The sequence below is a fragment of the Protopterus annectens genome, chromosome 3.part1 (genome assembly GCF_019279795.1).
Source record: "Protopterus annectens isolate FY-2018-M chromosome 3.part1, PAN1.0, whole genome shotgun sequence".
Classification (NCBI taxonomy): Eukaryota; Metazoa; Chordata; order Ceratodontiformes; family Protopteridae; genus Protopterus; species Protopterus annectens.
In genome coordinates, this window is record NC_056732.1 from 1,670,945,930 (window position 1) to 1,670,961,974 (window position 16,045).

The window sequence follows — 16,045 nt, forward strand, 5'->3', positions numbered from 1 at the left end:
CGATATTTGACACCGAAAGCCTTCAGTAAAAGTTAACTGCAGATGTACCAGGAGGCGTCATTCACACGTAGTGGGTTAAACTGCCTAATAAATCTTGGCTAACAGAGAAATGACTGAAACGAGGGCCATGGTGTTGCAAGACCAACTGGCCCTTGACATGATATTGGCTTGTAAAGTGGGGGGTTGTCTGCAGGGTCTTGGATAAGAGCTGTCGCTCTTAAATTTCTGATTTGCACAATGAACAAGAAAAATTAGCAGATTACATGAAGGAACCTGCTGACAATTTAACCAGAACTAAAACAAAAACACTGAGTTGGTTAGGAAATGCGCTTGGGAGTATAGGAACCAGTATTTTTCGCAGCTTGATTGCTAATTTGTCTTACAGTTTTCATATATTCTTTGCCTAAGAATGTACCACTGAATGGCTTTCTGACAAAAGCAAAAACAAAGGTAATGATTTCTCCAACACAGGCAGCCCAAAGGATGTGTTTGGTAAATATAAGAAAGCTGTTCTTGATAACCTACAAAATACTGCATTATGATCAAAGGTGACACCTAAGGGATGTCAAAGGGGGTGAACGTAATGGGAATAGAAAAAAAATTATTGTGGATGCAAGTTCTTTTTTTATATATTCTGTAATTCTGAGTGCTTAGAGATGTATTTCAGACACTAACCGCAGCCTGAGATGGAATGTTGCATTATTTTCCTGTTACTGAAACAGACAGCAAGGTCGCTGGCATACATTTCCTCTCTATCTTGGGCAAATTCTATAGCTGTGTTAGTAAATTAAATTAAGGGAGGAAATCGCTGCATGGACTACGACTAGATAATACTAAGAAAACAACAAAGATGTCAGACGGGCCAATGCCACAACTTATCCTAATTAAGCTTTCGCAAGTACAAAAATTCGCCACGTAGGACTGTAACACATTAAACAGACTAAGACGTAACCGGACTCAGCTTTCCTTATTTAGTAAAAGAACAATGATATGCTCATATACATGATTGTACTTTTCACAAGAACAGCATGATTAATTGTAAGACTTACTTGTTAAAAAGTACAGTTTTGTACCTACCATAAATGTAGATGTTCGAGGATCCACATTGCTGCAGTCCTAACCATTGGGTAGTCCGCTGTCCAGTCGGCCCGAATACCAAAGTATATGGCTGACGTCGGTCAAGGCGCATTAGACTGATGTCAGGACGTCAGGGTACTAATGCGCATGACCGACGTCATATCTTCAGTCTTTTCTTGCCCCAGATGTCAGAAGACCCTAAAAAGACAAGGCCCAAACCAAAAAACCAAAAAACCCTGCACCAAACATATATACAATATATACAAATGTACAAGAGTATATCCTAACCCACACCACCACCCCTAAACACAGAGGGGAAGGAGGGAGGGTAAATTGGACTGCAGCAATGTGGATCCTCGAACATCTACATTTATGGTAGGTACAAAACTGTACTATGTTCATCATTCCACATTGCTGCAGTCCTAACCATTGGGTAGAATCCCAAAGCAGAGTTAAGGGAGGCTGGCAAATCATAAGGAAGCAGGAGCTGTCAACATGCCTTGCAAAATAGCTGTGGCAAAACCAGCCCTAGATTTAGAGTAGAGAGGAAGATGGTAATGCTTAGAGAAAGTATGCACTGAACTCCAAGTAGCTGCCTCCAAAATATCCTTAGTTGCCACCCCCCTTAGAAATGCTGTTGAAGTGGCAGTAGCCCTAGTGGAATGAGGCCTAATCCCAGCTGGAATCTCCTTGCCATGATGGGAATAACAAAATGAAATGCAAAACCCAATCCACTTAGAAATAGTTTGCTTAGACACAGGCTTGCCCTGAGAACTCAAAGCAAAAGAAACAAACAACTGCTGAGACTGCCTAAAATCCTTAGTCCTGCTTAAATAATAACGCAACTGCCTATGTACATCTAAAGTGTGCAAAATCTTTTCCCCTTTATTTTGGGGATCTGCATAGAAAGTAGGCAAATGAATAGTTTGGTTTAAAGCCACACTAGAAACCACCTTAGGCATAAAGGAAGGATTAGTACGTAATGATACCCTATCCTTATGGAAAATCAAAAAAGGCTCTACTGCCATAAGGGCCTGCAACTCAGAAACCCTTCTTGCAGAAGTGATAGCCAACAAAAAAGCAGTCTTCCATGACAAGTATTTCAATTCAGCAGTAGCCGCAGGCTCAAAAGGTTGTAGAGTAAGTTTTTCCAACACAAAATTGAGATCCCAAGCAGGAGTAGGAGCTCTACGTGGGGGTCTTATATTCTTTGCCCCTCTAAGAAACTGCTTGAACAAAGGATGCGAAAACAATGGTGGGTCACAATCATAGTGAGCTGAAATTGCTGCAGCATGAATCTTAATGGAAGAGAAGGACAAACCTTTGTCCAATAACTCAGTAAGATATTGAAGAGCCACACTCAAATTAGGCTCAGAAATCTCCAAATTCTTTGCTGCACTCCAAAATAAAAATCTCTTCCATTTTTCTGCGTACACTTTCCTTGTACTAGGTCTTCTGGCTTCCATAATCACATTTAAAACTTGTTGAGGAAGTTGAGACCTGCTGTGTTTCAGAACAGAATATGCCAGGCTGTTAGATGAAGAGAGTGAAGCTTGACATTGAGCAGGTGACCGTCCTTCTGAGATAACAGATGTGGAATCAAAGGCAAAGGCCATGGAGGCTTCCTTACCAGACTCCTTAGTAGTGGGTACCAGTGTTGCCGAGGCCAATCTGGAGCTATTAAAATCATCCTTGGCTTGTCTTGTCTGACCTTTAGGAGCACCTTTGGAAGAAGAGGCAGAGGTGGAAAGGCATACACATGAAGATTTTTCCAACTGAAAGAAAGAGCATCCACTTTCCAAGCTGTCTGATGAAACCCCTTTGTGCAAAACTTTGGCAGCTGGTGGTTTAGTGGAGAAGCGAACAGATCTATGTCTGGAGTTCCCCATGACACTGTCAATTTCTGAAATACATGAAGATCCAGTTTCCACTCGTGGGGATCCATGATTTGTCTGCTTAACACATCTGCTAAGGAGTTCTGTGCTCCCGGCAGAAACCTTGCCTGAAGAGTGAGTTGCAAGCTGAGCGCAGTCTCCCATAAAATCATTGCTTGCCTGCATAATGGGTAAGAATGTGTTCCCCTTGTTTGTTGATGTACCACATGACAGTTGTGTTGTCTGTTAGAATCAACACCTGCCCTGGAAGAAGTAACTCCTTGAAAGCCATTAATGCAAACTGGACTGCTAACATCTCCTTCATGTTGATATGTAGATGCTGTAGTCTGGCAGGCCACTTGTCTTGTATCCACTTTCCATTTAGATGAGCTCCCCAAGCAAAGTCCGAGGCATCTGTCGTTAAAATCTGACTCGCCTCTGGCCGGGTCACAGAGAGTCCCTTGTTTAGGTGACATTCCTGAGCCCACCACAAAAATTCTTTTTGAATGCAAGGTATTATTTGAATGACAGTGTCCAAATCCTGGCAGTGCTGTGTCCATACATTTTTGAGATACCATTGCAGCTTCCTCATATGCAGTTTGGCATTGGGAAGCACCAGAATACAAGATGCCATGAACCCTAAGGCTTGAAGGACTGTCCTTGCAGTCAGCCCGGACTGAAGAGATAGTTGATGGAAGTAACTGGAAAGATTCTTTTGTTTGTCCGGGGTTAAAAAGGCCATCTGGGCTGCTGTATTCAGTCTCACACCCAGAAAGCACATGTCTTGAGAGGGTACTAGACTGGACTTTATTTCGTTCACAGAATACCCTAGGCATCTTAGTACTGCTATGACATATTCCAAATGCTGTAGAAGGTCTTCCTTTTCTTGAGCCAGAATCAGGCAATCGTCCAAATAAGGATAGATTTGAATTCCTTTTAGCCTGAAGTAAGCTATCACTGGAGCCAGAACCTTTGTGAATACTCTGGGTGCAGTAGATAAGCCAAAGGGCAATGCAGAGAACTGATAATGAGAATTTCCAGCTCGAAAACGCAGATACTTTCTGCAACTTAGTCTTATAGGCACATGAAGGTAAGCTTCCTTGAGATCTAAAGTTACCATCCAGTGATCTTTGCCCAGCAGAGGTAAAAGCTGTTGTAACGTCAACATTTTGAACTTGGGAATGTCCAGATAAGTGTTGAGGATAGATAAATCCAAAATTGGTCTCCACGTGCTCCCCTTCTTTGGTACTAGGAACAGGCGAGAATAAAATCCTAGGCCCCTTTCTGGTACAGGGACTGGCTGAATGGCCCCTATTTGGAGCAACAGAGAAATTTGCTTGTGAGCCTCTTTCCTTTGTGGAGGAGGAACGTCTGGCATGCCTTTGAAAGGGGGCAAGGTATGGAAATAAAACCTGTAACCGTGGTGAATGATATCCAAAACCCATCGGTCTTGAGTAATTAAATTCCAATTTTCTTTGAAAAGAGACAGCCTTCCTCCCAAAGGAGCTGCCAGACGAGAATGTACTGGCAGCTGAAAAGGCAGGTCATTGGGTCTGTTTACGAAAGGACTGACCCCTGCCCTCACCAGAAGTCTGAGCAGGAGAACTCCCTGTTCTAGGCCTAAAAGAACCTTGAGCTCTGCCCCTACCACGTCTAGACCTGCCCCTAGACTGGGAATCATAAGCAGGATATGTCCATCCCTTAGTAGGCCAATTTCTGCTAAACTTTGGAGGCTGCACCTGCAAAAAATCTTTAACAGTCTGCATAGATTTAGCCTTGTCCTCCATTTTCTTTAAAACTGCTTCCACAGGCGAACCAAACAACACATCAGACTGCAAAGGAGCATCCAAAATCCTTGTCTTAACATGCTCAGCTAAATTCTGATCCCTCAACCAAGCGTGCCTGCGAAGAACAGAGCCAGTGGCAGCCACCCTCGAGGAGGCCTGCACAGCATCAAAACCACATTGCAAGGAATGCTTACCCACTTGTTCAGACACATGAACTAAATCCAGCAACTCTTTACACTCAATACCTTCCGCCAGAGCATCCACCTTAGATTTCAATTGTGAAAGGAGATAATTTTGATATTTTAACATGTGAAACTGACAATTCAACGCCCTCATGGCTAAAGTGGAAGAAGTATACACTTTCTTTCCCCATCTATCCAAAGCCCTTGCCTCTTTATCAGAGGGAACAGGATTTTTAACCACAGAGGCCTTAACACCCTTAGGCCCCTGAGAAACAATTTCTGGGTCTGCCCTAGGACTCTTAAAAAGATACTTATGAGCTTCAGGCACCCTATAGTACCTATCAGGTTTAACAGGAGCAGGAGGCAAAGAATCAGGGTTCAGGGAAGCCTCTGCAAAAACATCTTCCACCACATTCAACACAGGAGGTATAGCTAAGGGCCTATGCTGGGGTAAAAACAAGAATTCCCTAAGCCTCTTCCTGGAATCAGAGAAATCTTGGCCTTCCCATTTAAAATGCTCCCTCATGGAATGCAGAGTCTCTGAAAATGAAAAATCCTCAGGTGGAGAAGCTGAAGGAGTGGAATCATCCACATCAGAATCAGAATAATGAGGAAACTCCTGCAAGTCTTCAGCCGAAGACTCAGAAGCCTCTGAACACTGTTCAAAACTCTCAAACTCAGGCTCCACCCTAGGCCTCTTATCAGGAGGGGGCATAGAACCTCTAATCATAGTAATCAAATCCTCTGCCATTTTAAGCATATGTTTCTTAGGCACAGAACCTGAAGTGCTAGGTGAAGCCCCCACTGAAGCTAAACTTGGCCTACCCCTCAAAGAAGTCTTGGAAACAGAAGGAGAGGCTCTAACTGCCTTAGGAAGAGAGGGAAGAACAGCTACCTGAGAAGCCCCCTCAGCCTGGCCTACCTCCTGAGAGGGCACATCCTGTAACAGTAAAGTCTCTGCCTGAGACTCCACAGAAACTCCTGGCAAAACCTCTGGCTCCACCGAGCCTTCTAAAGAACCGACGTCCGGGACTGCCGGTTCTTCAACCCTAGACTTCGCTGCTTTGTCCTTGCGCTTTTTGGAAGCGGGCCGGAGCATCCGGCGGCATTTTATAATTACAACGCTTCCCAAACACTAACCTGGCACAGTCTAACCTTCTCTTAATAGTGCGTTTGTTAAATCTAGCACAAGAGCGGCATCCAACAACGTCATGCTCAGGCCCTAAACAAGGTATACACAAAGTATGGTAATCCCTATGAGGTATCTGTTTCCCACAAGAAATACAGTTATTCACTTTTTCTGACATCCGGTTAAATACTGAGGCAAGAAAAAACCAAAATGTTCCCCAACGGGGTACTTAGCCAACTTTGATTCGGTCTGAAACTCCGACTTCAGAAAATTTCAGAACGCCAACCTGCACTCGCAAAACTGCTTCTGCATCGGACCATGCGGCAAAAAAGACTGAAGATATGACGTCGGTCATGCGCATTAGTACCCTGACGTCCTGACATCAGTCTAATGCGCCTTGACCGACGTCAGCCATATACTTTGGTATTCGGGCCGACTGGACAGCGGACTACCCAATGGTTAGGACTGCAGCAATGTGGAATGATGAACATCTGTATCACATCATATGTGCCTCATGTTATACCTAATGTCTCTAAGGTATAAAAAGGGTTGTTTTGCCAAAATTCTGTTGGATCATGTTAGAAAATGTTTAATCCCCCTCGGGAACTGTGATTTGGAATAAATAATATATTTGTATAGCCAAATATTCAATCTTTGCATTATTTCTTACCTAACCTAAATAGTAGCTACTGAATAATGTCCTGAATCCAAGCCTTCTGTTACTTGGCTGAAAAAAAAAATCATCAGGTTTTTCTTGAACTTTGTTTGGACTCAGAATGCAGAAGTGTTAATTTTTCCACAGTATTCAGTTTTGCTCACTAACCTATTAACACCATGTCATCCACCCCCATAAGATGATAGATGATTTTTGAAATCTGAGTTCATGCATCTTGGACCGAACTCTGACCTTCATCCATGTAAACCTGACAATATAAGTTGTACAGATTACTACCTGCAATGCTAAATATGGATATGAGGAGGGCAGTAATGGTTTGGCAATAAGCTTGCACACTCTCAGAAAAATACCTAAAACCGTAAATATATTTCAATATCTCTACAAGGCATGTGAAGCTTTTACTGTATCAAAAATAAATCACATTGACATCTGACAACCTGATACTTAGAGATTATATATCAAGTGTCAACTGAAATGACACTCAGACCTGCCTGTGCGCCACAATTTATGTTCTTTGCTGTGATTTACTCTAACATTCTTACCTTCATAACGTAGCTGTATACACAGCAAGGTATATAAGCAGTCGATGGCAGACTGACGTACAATCAGTGAAGGGTCAGAACACCGAGGTGCAAGGCGCCCAATCAGAGCTCCCAAATTATGGAAGGACACCACTGTCTGTGGATGTAAAAAAAACAAAACAAGAAAAAAACAGATTAACTACAATGTGTAATCTCATTACATAAGCAGGAACCATCAGATACTAGACAGTGTAGCACTTTCTCGAGAAGATCATTTTTTTATTCTGCAAATCCCTCATCCTGCAAGCAAGGTAAAATTGAGATTTTGAGCAGACAAAGTACTGGAATAAACCTGAAAAATTATCTATCTATAAACAAGTTGCAAAATGCATCTCTCAGATGACGTTACAACATAGCCCTGTTTTAAACTTCAGTGAGGAGTACAAATGGATGCCAAAAAAACTATTAGAAGTAGCCATTTATCTGCAATCTGACTCCCCTAGCCAATATAGTACTATCACAAAAAAAGGGAAAATACAAAAGTTACACTGCTAATTAGATATCCGTGCAAATCCAAAGATGTAAGAACAAGAAATATGTTTAGTCTGCTAGCAGTGGCCAGTCACAGAAAATACCTACCCTCTTCACTCATATTCCCTATCTTCCATCCAACCCAATCTCTGTTTTGAGCTACAGAGTGAAAAATGGTCCTCCAACTCGCATGGTAATATGTTCTATGGAGTCACAAGACTTTCAGAAACCAGTGCTTTCTCATTTAATTACTAAACGTTTCATCCTCTGTTATAAAACCATGGCCCATTCTCTCTCTTACTGTCATCTACATTCTTCAGAATCTAGGTCTGTCCTCTTAATTTACCTCTCAAAAATGTTAAAGTGTGCCTCAAACTTCCATACCGATTAAAATTCGGTGCACTGCTCCAGTAGATTATACAAAAGACAGCAAATAAAATGAAACAAAAGACCTCTAGCCATCTTTCACAGTGCACGGCAGCAAGCTGCTTTACTGTGCTGGTCACCATACTCTATAAACCATCAGTTAACTTAATGTGTTCTTTTATACAATTCCTTCAAAGATCCATTCAACACACCAAGAATGGTTGCACAAGTGTGCACTCCATCTGCCCCCAGCTGATATTGCTTATTTTAACCATTGTTACTTCATTTACTGACATACTCCCCTTCAACACTTTATTTGAATGTTCCCAGACCACAAATACTTCAGTGGATTTTTTTTCAATCTAAATTGCAGGAAAAATCTTTGAGATTCACTGTGCAGAACAAAATCTACTTCCTAGACCAGTTGGTAAGAAAGACAGTCTTAGAGGTAAAGGCGAGTTCATCGTTGCACGCCACACCAGTTGCCATCTACAAATCGCCTTGTACTACTGACCCTTGATAATATTTGGCATGACACACCTAAACAGCATCAGAAGCAAAAAGCCCTGAAACACTTAATTTTACATAAAAGGTTTGTTACAAAAGTACTTACGTTTTACCTACCACAAATTTAGATTACCAACAGCTATTTGCCTTGTGGGGTATTCAACCTGTGAAAATATCCTGCTACCTACAGGTAAAGCCCTCCACTAAAAGGGCTCAGAAATGTACTACTGATCCATCCTTTTTTTTATTTGTCCAGGAAATTGTGGAATCAGTTTTTTTCTTATACAACAGCAACAGAAAATCAGAGGAGAAAAATAATCTCCATGATTATGTATATCAAGAAAAACATCTGAAGACTGGCAATAAAGAAATCTGTCACTCTCAAGGATGAACAGGAAGTAAATGCCCCAAGTGGACAACCTCCAACAGGTAAATTACTCGATAAGGCATTCATCCTGCAAGATAAGCAAAGAGATGTTAGAAAAAAGGAGAGGGAAACTGGAGTGGGGGGGGGGTCCATTACTGAAGGTTCAGACTTGAGTGTTTAGTAAAAACGGGGTGGCCTTTCTGACAGCAGAGACGCGTGCAACATGAGCAGGAAACCTGTGAAGCAAGCAGCCATTGCTCTTTTGGAAGGGGTCTGGACGACCCCATCAATGAACAACACCTTTTAAACAAGCGGACAGATTTACCCAGCAATAGCCCTTCTCTGTTATCCTCAGTAAACATACACTACGGCGTGTAAGGCAAATAATGGCATAAAATTCTACAAATGTCTTAGCCAGCTGAATAGTCCCTTGAACATGTCCAAATACAGATTAAAAGGTGGATAGTTTGGTAGAGTGGGAGCTTCTAGATAATCTTGGGTTAAAAAAGAAAGCTGTAGTTTAATGTGCAAGGATACTATTTTCTAATGACTAACCAAAAATTAGCTCTTCAGCTCAAACTGCTTGCATCTAATGTGCATCTCGCAGAGTTTATGATCTCAGACGTGCATCTCACAGAGTTGCCATCTCTTGACGCGCATCTCGCAGAGTTGCCTTCTCTGACGCGCATCTCGCAGAGTTGCCTTCTCTGACGCGCATCTCGCAGAGTTGCCTTTTCTGACGCGCATCTCGCAGAGTTGCCTTCTCTGACGCGCATCTCACAGAGTTGCCATCTCTGACGCGCATCTCGCAGAGTTGCCGTCTCGGACGCGCATCTCGCAGAGTTGCCGTCTCGGACGCGCATCTCGCAGAGTTGCCGTCTCGGACGCGCATCTCGCAGAGTTGCCGTCTCGGACGCGCATCTCAGAAAGTTGCCGTCTCGGACGCGCATCTCGCAGAGTTGCCATCTCTGATGCGCATCTCGCAGAGTTGCCATCTCTGACGCACATCTCTCAGAGTTGCCATCTCTGACGCGCATCTCGCAGAGTTGCCATCTCTGACACGCATCTTGCAGAGTTGCCATCTCTGATGCACATCTCGCAGAGTTGGCATCTCTGACGCGCATCTCAGAGAGTTAACATCTCTGACATGCATCTCACAGAGTTAACATCTCTGGCGCGCATCTCACAGAGTAAACAGCCACCAAATAAAGGTCTTACACGTGTACATTAAGGCCACTGAAGCCAAATGTACAAAGTAGAATTCACTGAGACATTCCAATGAAAAATTCAAAATCTGATGGTTTTAGAGCCAATATTTAACAGGACTACAGGCTGAGCAGAACTAACTAAACACTACTGCAAGTTTACTACAGAAACAGAAAAAAAGTCACTAAAGATCAAACTGGATAGATGAAACAAATGGTTCTATGAGTCAAGAGTAAGGAGCTCTGGTGAAATCCCTCCTGACAGCCAGAGCAGTAGCTAGGTTTTCCAGTCCCCTGTGTGGTTTCCTGATCTGACAGCCACTCAACTCAAAGTTAAGAATGGAAAAAAAAGTGGGTCCTGCTCTCTCAGAGTTAAAGAGCAAATTAAAGGTCCTCCCCTTACAAATGGAGGACAAAAAGTACAGTTATGTACACTTACCATAAATGTAGATATTAGAGTGTGTTCACTGTTACAGTCATCACCTGTGGGTTATCCCTGCTGTGGTAGCCCTTGGTTGGCCCGAATACCAGAGTACATTTTTTTTGCGTCGGCTGCCATCGCCTGTAGTCGGACGTCGGGTCATCAGTGCTATAAAGCAAGGCAACCGACGTCAACAAATCAGTTTTTCTTGCTGTAACTCATCAGAAACGTAAGGAAATAAGGAAAAGTGGCCCTGTTGGCAAAAAGCCACTGTGGCAAGCTTATGTCCCCTAGGGGAAGATGCTATATGGGGGATGGAGGGAGGGAGACCAGGACTGCGACAGTGAATACACTCGAACATCTACATTTATGGTAAGTGCACAGAAAGTACAGTTGTGTACACTTACCATTAATGTAGATGTTCAAGTGTATTCACTGTTGCAGTCATTACATTTGGGTTATCTGCTTGCAGGTAGCCCTCAGTCGGCCTGATTAAAAAAGGCTTGGGTCCTGCGTTGGTTGCTGTCCCTTCTTCCATGACGTCAGGGGTATAAAACATGCAGCCGACGCCATTACATCAGTTTTTCTTGCCCCAGATGTCAGGTGCCCCCCTAATGGGAAGCAATTAAATATAAAAGTACAATGATATACCTCCTACAAAAAAGCAAATACACTAAAAAGGCTTTTAAGCATGGCAAAGGAAAGTAGAGGTATAGCCAAAAGAAGTTAGGGGGTTGGAGGGAGGGTAACCAGGACTGCAACAGTGAATACACTCGAACATTTACATTTATGGTAAGTGTACACAACTGTACTATGTTCTTCATTTTTCACTGTTGCAGTCATTACATTTGGGTAGATTCCCTAAGCTATGGTTGGGAGGAGGAATTTAGATAGCATTAAGACCAGCTATAAGGCCCTGCAAGACTGCAGTGGCAAAGTCAGCTCTGGATTTAGAGAGAAATTGGCAAATGATAATGCTTGGCGAAAGTATGTACAGAACTCCAGGTAGCAGCTTCTAGGATTGTCCCTGGTAGGGACGCCTCTGAGAAAGGCTGTAGAGGTAGATGCAGCCCTGGTGGAGTGAGGTCTGATCCCCTGGGGGATAGGTTTTTATGGTGCTTATAGCAAAAATGAATGCAATGGCATATCCATTTATAAATGGTTTGCTTTGAAATAGCCTTCCCCTCTGCCCCTGCAGCAAATGCCACCAGCAGTTGTTCAGATTTTCTTTGAGGTTTAGTCCTGTCCAAGTAGAACCTAAGTTGTCTGTGCACATCTAAGGAATGCAGTATCCATTCCCCTTTGTTCTGTGGACTGGGAAAGAAGGTTGGCAAATGAATGGACTGATTAAGAGCCACACTGGATACCACCTTGGTTTGGGCATGATGGATGGATTGGTTCTGAGGGACACCCAGTCCGCATGAATGATGATGAAAGGCTCCACTGCCATAAGGGCCTGTAATTCAGATACCCTTCTAGCTGAAGTGATGCTAAAAGGAAAGCTGTTTTCCAAGAAAGAAATTTCAAGTCTGCAGAAGCAGCTGGCTCGAAAGGAGGTAGTGTGAGTTTCTCCAAAACAAAGTTAAGGTCCCAGGCTGGGGTTGGAGCTCTTCAGGGTGGTCTCAAATTTTTGGCTCCTCTGAGGAACTGCTTGAGCAGTGGAGGAGAGATGAGGGGAGGCTCTGTGTTATAATGAGCTGAAATGGCTGAGGCATGGATTTTAATGGAGGAAAAGAACAAGCCCTTGTGAGGCATCTCAGTTAAGTATTGAAAAGTCTGAGCTAAATTGGGCGCTGCTGTGCTCATCCCTTGAGACTGGTTCCAGACACAGAATTTGTTTCCATTTTTCAGCATAAGATTTTCTAGTACTAGGCCTCCTTGCCTCTAAAATGATATCCATCACAGGTTTACTGAGGGATGGTAAAGGAGAGATTATGTAATTAGCCAGGCTGCAAGGTTCAGTGTTAGAAGCTGAAGGTGCAGAATCTGGTTCTCCTGCTGAGACAACAGGGAAGGAGTCTGAGGCAGGTGCCATGGGGATAACCATGACACACTGCGCAGAAGGGGGTACCAGTGTTGGCGCGGCCAGTCTGGAGCAATCAAAATCATCCTTGGTTTGTCCTGTTTGATTTTTAGTAGTACTTTGGAGAGCAGAGGCGGGGGGGGGGGGGGCATAGACTGATAGGTTTTTCCAGCTGAAGGACAGAGCATCCACTTTCCAGGCTTTTTTGTGGGGAGTCCTTGTGCAAAATTTGTCCAATTGGTAGTTCTGGGGACAGGCAAAAAGATCTATATCTGGGCTTGCCCATTTGCTTGTCAACATGTTGAAAATCCTTGGTTCCAGCTTCCACTCGAGTGGGTCCATGAGGTTTCTGCTTCGTCCATCTGCCAGTGTATTTAATTTTCCTGGCAGGAAATGAGCTTGTAGGTGCACTTGGTAGCTCAAGGCTGTGTTCCACAATGCCATAGCTAGTCTGCAGAGGGGGGTAAGAATGTGTACCCCCTGCTTATGTACCACATAACAGTGGTGTTGTCCGTCATTACCATTAGTTGTCCTGAATAATGTGGTCCTTGAAGGGTGTCAGAACATTCTGTACAGCTAGCATTTCTTTTTGATTGATATGCAGGTGCATTTGACTTGGGTTCCATTTGCCCTGAATGCACTTCCCTGCCAGGTGAGCCTCCCCCCCATGCATTGTCTGATGCGTCTGTTGTCAGGGTTTAGGCGGTAGGGGGTGGTGTGAAAGGTAGTCCCTTGTTTTGGTGGCAGGCATTTGGCCACCAAGGGAACTCTAGGGGTAGGCAAGGTATGATAGGAATCATTGCTTCTAGATCCTGAGAATGTTGACACCATGACACCATAGGCTTTTTAGATACCACTGTAGTAGCTTCCTCATATGCAGTCTTGCATATGGAATTAGAAGAATGCAGGAGGCCACGAACCCCAAGGCTTGCAGTATTTGTCTTGCAGATAGCAGGGTTTTTGTGGCCACGTGTTTGAAGTAGGTTGTCAAATGAATTTGTTTTTCTGGTGTGAGGTAAGCCATCTGGGAAGATGTAGTCAAGCTTGCTCCCAGGAATATAACTTGTTGACAGGGTACCAGGTGTGATTTATTTTCGCTTATGGTGTACCCCAGACAAGTTAGAACCCTTTGAACAAAGGCCAGATGATTCAAAGCATGTCCTGGCTTTCTGCCTGAATTAGACAATCATCCAGGTATGGGTATATTTGAATATTTCTTTGCCAGCAAAAAGCAATAACTGGAGCTAGGCACTTTGTGAATACCCTGGATGCAGAAGATAAGCCAAAGGGGAGTGCAGAGAACTGATAGTGGGTGTAGCCTGCTTTGAAGTGTAGGTATCTTCTGCAAGATTCCCTGATTAGGATGTGCAGATACACTTCTTTTAAATGTAGTGTTGCCAACCAGGCATCCTTTTCTAGCATAGGAAGTAACTGGTGAAGTCAGCATTTTGAATTTTGGAATCTCCAAAAAGGTGTTTAGAGTAGACAGGTCCAGGATAGGGCACCATGAATTGGCTTTTCTGGGTACCAGGAAAAGTCTCAAGTAGAAACCTTGTCCCTTTTCCTCTTCTGGTACCAGTTGAATAACCCCCATGCTTAAGAGAGAATGTACTTGTTTTTGGGCCTCTGCCCACTGATTTGGTGGAAGGTCCGGCCACCTGCTTGGTGTTGGCAACGTGTGGAAGTGAAATCTGTATCCCTGGGACACTATATTTAAAACCCATTTGTCCTGGGTAATGAGTTCCCAATTCTTTGCATGAAGAGCAAGTCAGTTGATAAGTGCTTGGAAATTTTAAAAGAAAGTCATTGAGACAGTTTACCATAGGGGGGAATCTTATTACTCCCAGATTTGGAAGTGAAGGCCCCCCCATTGCTTAGTCTTGTGCGCCCCTTTGGACCAAAACCTGGGGTTTTTGCTGTGTCTGGGTTTGGCTTGAGAAGACCTGGAAGGGGCTGGAACGGACCAATTCTTAGAGGGCCAGTGCCTACTAAATCTAGGAGGCTGAACTTGTAAGAAATCTTTAACAGTTTGCATAGATTTAGTTTTAGCTTCCATCTTTTTAAGAACTTCCTCAGCCTTGCTGCCAAACAGGCAGTCTTGATTTAAGGGAGCATCCAACAATTTAGCTTTAACATGATCAGGCAAAGACTGCTCCTTAAGCCAAGCATGCCTTCTGACCACAGACCCAGTAACAGCAGCCCTGCAAGAGACCTCTAATGAATCAAAACCACACTGCAAAGTATGTTTTTCAACTTGTTCAGCAGAATACATTAAATCCTGTAATTCTCTATTTTCCACACAGTCAGGAATCATCATTTTCTGTTTAAGCAGTCCAATAACATATTGCTGACACTTTAACGTATGAAACTGGAAGTTTAAAGCCCTAATGGCCAAGGTTGCAGAAGTGTAAACCTTCTTAACCCATCTATCCAACACCATGGACTCTCTATCAGAAAGGGTATCCCATAGTTGAAGCATCTCGCAGCATTCTGGACTCCGAATGGGTCTCAGTAGAGGCCTGCGAATCAGAAGTAGGGGGTATCAGGGGCTGTGAAAGAGTCTTACTGAGTACCGGCAAACTGGCAACTGGCTTAGAAGTGTCGTCGGCAGTTTTGGACCTCGGCGGTCTGTCTTTATCTATGTGTTTTTTCGGAATCCCAGTAGTCGGATGGCTAACCAATGACATTTCTGGGTAATTAAACCGAGAACCGAAATATTTAGATGTGAAAATATACCGACGACAGATAGTGCGCTGATTAAATAAAACACAAAACCGACAGCAAGGTACATCATGGTCAGGGCCTAGGCAAGGAATACAGTACGAATGAAAATCTTCATGAGGTATTTGCTTTCCACAAGTAATGCAATTATTAACTTTTATTGACATCGGTAAGGAGCAAGAAAAAGTTTCCCCAATGGGGTACCTAGCTTTAGTTGAAGACTTCGGTTCTGAAACTCGAAAACGAAAATTTCAGGAGTCGGCTGACAGGCACTTGCAAACTGCTTCTGCTTCGGGCACCACACTCCAATACAGACTGATGTAATGATGTCAGCTGCATATTTTATACCCCTGACGACCTGATGTCATGGAAGAAGGGACAGCAACCGACGCAGGACCCAATACTTTGTTTATCAGGCTGACTGAGGGCTACCTGCAAGCAGATAACCCAAATGTAATGACTGCAACAGTGAAACACGAAGAATATCTGTAATATGTTCTTCATGTTTCACTGTTGCAGTCATCACCTGTGGGAGGATTCCCAAAGCTGAGGAGAGGGGTGGAGGATAAGCATGGGTCAAGCAGGCCCTGCAGAACTGCAGAGACAAACCCTGCCCTAGATTTAGAAAAAAGAGGTAGGTGGTAATGCTTTGTAAAGG

The 16,045-nt window shown here is 43.5% G+C and overlaps 1 protein-coding gene across 2 annotated transcripts in view; it reads right to left on the bottom strand.

The window, feature by feature from the left end:
* Positions 1 to 16,045, bottom strand: part of MROH1 (maestro heat like repeat family member 1) — a 2,449,684-nt gene that overhangs the window by 748,021 nt on the left and 1,685,618 nt on the right. For both annotated transcript variants that reach the window (XM_044067698.1, XM_044067696.1), the window contains one exon: positions 7,268 to 7,403. In XM_044067698.1, the coding sequence (XP_043923633.1) occupies positions 7,268 to 7,403 (136 nt within the window). The remainder of the gene's footprint in view (positions 1 to 7,267; positions 7,404 to 16,045) is intronic.